Consider the following 3,065-nt stretch of genomic DNA (forward strand, 5'->3'; position numbering starts at 1 on the left):
GCTGCTGCAGCTAGGGCAGCAGCAGCTATGTGGCAGTTCTTTTGGCTCTTCCCCTTTGCAGCAAAGCCGAGGGTTTATGACACTTTTTTCTCAACAACATGCACTTCATGTATGCCCAACTAAAACCCTAAACCCTAGGGGCCCCTGCAACCACCAAAAGAGGGGCCCCCCTAACTTGAAGCAGCAAACAGGTACATGTCTTTGCTTTTGGGGGCCCCCCTTAAGCTGCACTGGTTTCAGGGGCCCCCCTTGCTGCAGTCTGGGGGCCCCTGGGGGCACCCCTTGCTGCAGTCTGGGGGCCCATGGGCCCCCCCTACAGGGTACTGGGGGCCCCTGGGGGTCCCCCGGAACAGCGGCAAGGGGCCCCTTTGGACCCTTAATTGCTATTAAAGGCTCTTGAGGGGCCCCTTTGCATAATTTTAAAGTGCCACTAGTAACAGGGGGCCCCTCGGGGCCCCCTAGGGGGGCCCCCCTAGGGGCCCTCTAGGGTAGCCCTTAGGGGCCCCGTGGGGGGACCGTAGGGGTCCTTTTTGCTGCGAGGGGCCCCCGAGGGGGGCCCCTATATTACTGAGGCCCCCTAGGGCCCCCCCCTTTGCCTGCAGGTGGGGGCCCCTGGGGGGCCCCTATTAAATGTGGGGCCCCTTTAGTACCTAGGGGCCGCAGGGGGCCCCTAGCAAACGGAGGGCCCCTCTGCTATTTGGGGGGCCCCCGGGGGCCCCTATTCATGACTTGAGCAGCAGCAAATGAAGGAAAAAGTAGAATTAGGGTTTGGTGCTTCCTTCCGAAGACACCCTGTCTTGATCTGTGTAAACCCTAAACCCTAAACCCTAAGAGCTGCCTCCAGTTTCGCTTGACATTAAGCGCGGACAGAAAAACCGCGCGGACGCGCCTCTGATCGCTAAAACCCTAAACCCTAAACCCTCGTTAGACTTGTTCCATAAGCAAATGGAGGTGAACTCGCAGCAGCGAGAGGACAAAGCAAGACACTGAAAGCAGCAGCTAGCTCGAACGTAATTAAATTATATTTTTTAATTTTAAATTTAATTTTGAATTTAATAAAAAGAAATGCAAATAAGAAAGCACTGGGTGGCTGGCACTGCCACGGGGGGTGGGGTGCTGCCTGTGTCTTGTGCGCAGCAACCCCCCCCTAAAACGCCCTCATTTCGCGCCTGTTTTGGCGCCAAATACCTCAAAATTATCCAAAATTGATCGTTTAATTGAATTTCTCGCCTCAAAAGGTTCCAAGTACCTCCAGAATTGACGAAAATTGAGCAAAACAGCCCCCCGGTAGAAAACGTGATGACTGGGTGGCGGGGGGCCCGCCACCGGCCGCCAGCAGCAGCATGCAGCCGCAGCAGGGGGCCCCATTGGGTTAGCGTTTTATATCTTGTTTTGTTATTTATCTTTTTAAAAAACTAAGAGTTTGCACCGGCCAGACCCGCCCCGTCGGCAGCGCCAGCAGCACCACCAGCAGCAGCAGCAGCGGCGCCGGCTCCGCCAGCCGAAGGCAGGTGTACGTACACCTCAAGTGTACACGCATCCCCACGTGCTTTTTTGATAAAATTTTTGCAGCGGCGGAGACTGGGTCTCACAGGTGGCCCCTGCAGCAGCAGCAGCAGCAGCAGTAGCAAGCACGGAGAGCAAGTTGTAGCAGCTGCACAGCAGCAGCAGCAATAGCGCAATGGGTTTGAAGCTCGAGGAAGAGAAGGAGAACTCCAACTGCAGCAACGGCAATAACAGCAGCAGCAGCAGCAGCCCCGAAGCCGCAGGTTTGAGCAGTCCTAAACAGGCAGCAGTAGCAGCTGCAGCAGCAGCAGCGACTCCAGCTGCTGCAGCAGTCGGAAGCGGCCGTAGAAAGAGCCTGCGCTGCGTGCGGCTGACCGCCGCTTCAGCAGCAGCAGCAGCTGCTGCTGCTGCACCCGCAGCAGCAGCTGCTGCAGCACCTGCCGTTGCAGATACACCCCAGAAGGGAAGAGTGAGGAAGCAAAGCAGCAGCTGCAGCAGCGCCACAAGCAGCACCAGCAGCATAGAAGCCTGCAGCAGCAGCTGCAGCAAACGCCGGAGATGCACGCGCAACCGCAGCAGCAGCAGCAACAGCAGCAGCGCAGCTGCAACCCGCAGCCAGCGGGGCCGGCGAGCAGCAGCAGCAGCAGCAGCAGCAGCAGGCACAGCAGCAGACATGGCAGCAACTGGCACAGCAGCAGCAGCAACAGCTGATCCAGCCAGCGAAAACCAGCAAACGGACAGGCTGAAAAGTGATGCAGACAGCAGCAGCAGCAGCTGCTGCAGAAGCAGCAGCAGCAGCAGAAGTAGCGGCGGCAGCTGCTGCGGCAGTGATGGCACTTCGAGCTGCAGCAGCAGCAGCAGCAGCAATGCTGCTGGCCCCGGTACAGAGACTTGCAGCGGAGCCCCTCTTGGCGTAGAGAGCAGCAGCAGCAGCAGCAGCAAGGAGAATGGCAGCAGCAGCAGCAGCAGCAAAGAGACTGGCAGAAGCAGCAAGGAGAATGACAGCAGCAGCAACAACAAAGATGGTGAAAGCAGCAGCAGCGGCAAGGAGAATCACAGCAGCAGCAGCAAGGAGAATGGCAGCAGCAGCAGTAAGAACAGCAGCAGCAGCAGCAGCAGCGCAGGGTGTGGGTCGTCTCTGCCTTGCGATTTGTCTCCTTCTTGCTTCGCCCCTTTTGACTTCTCTCCCCCGTTGCTGCTGAAGCAGCAGCAGCAGCGCTGCTGCCGCCGCAGCAGCAGCCAGCAGCAGGGCAGCAGCAGCTGCTGCTGCGGGCAGCAGCAGCAGCAGCAGCAGCAGGGGTGGTCGCCGTGGCCGTCGCCGCTGTTCCAGCGGCCGCGCCCCAGCTACAACTGCAGCCGCCGCAGCAGCAGCAGCAGCTTGTTTGCTGCTGGTTTTTCTTTTGCTGCTGCTCAAATGCCTCCAACAGATTTATATTTATCTTCTTCTCCTGGAGTTGCTTCCTTGGACCGCAGCAGCAGCCAGCTTTCCTGCTGCAGCACCTTGTCGCTGGCCATAGCGCGCCCCGTGGCCCCGCAGCAGCAGCAGCAGCAGCAGCAGC

General features: G+C 58.8%; 1 protein-coding gene across 1 annotated transcript; it reads left to right on the forward strand.

The window, feature by feature from the left end:
- Positions 1-1,681: 1,681 nt before the first annotated feature.
- ETH_00014330 (uncharacterized protein) lies at positions 1,682-2,588 on the forward strand (the record flags this gene model as incomplete). Its single annotated transcript, XM_013377832.1, has 1 exon — positions 1,682-2,588. A coding segment is annotated over one exon (907 nt), but the record flags the coding sequence as incomplete, so codon positions are not given.
- Positions 2,589-3,065: the final 477 nt, after the last annotated feature.

The sequence above is a fragment of the Eimeria tenella genome, genomic scaffold (genome assembly GCF_000499545.2).
Source record: "Eimeria tenella Houghton genomic scaffold, Eth_scaff63, whole genome shotgun sequence".
NCBI classification, from domain to species: Eukaryota; Apicomplexa; class Conoidasida; order Eucoccidiorida; family Eimeriidae; genus Eimeria; species Eimeria tenella.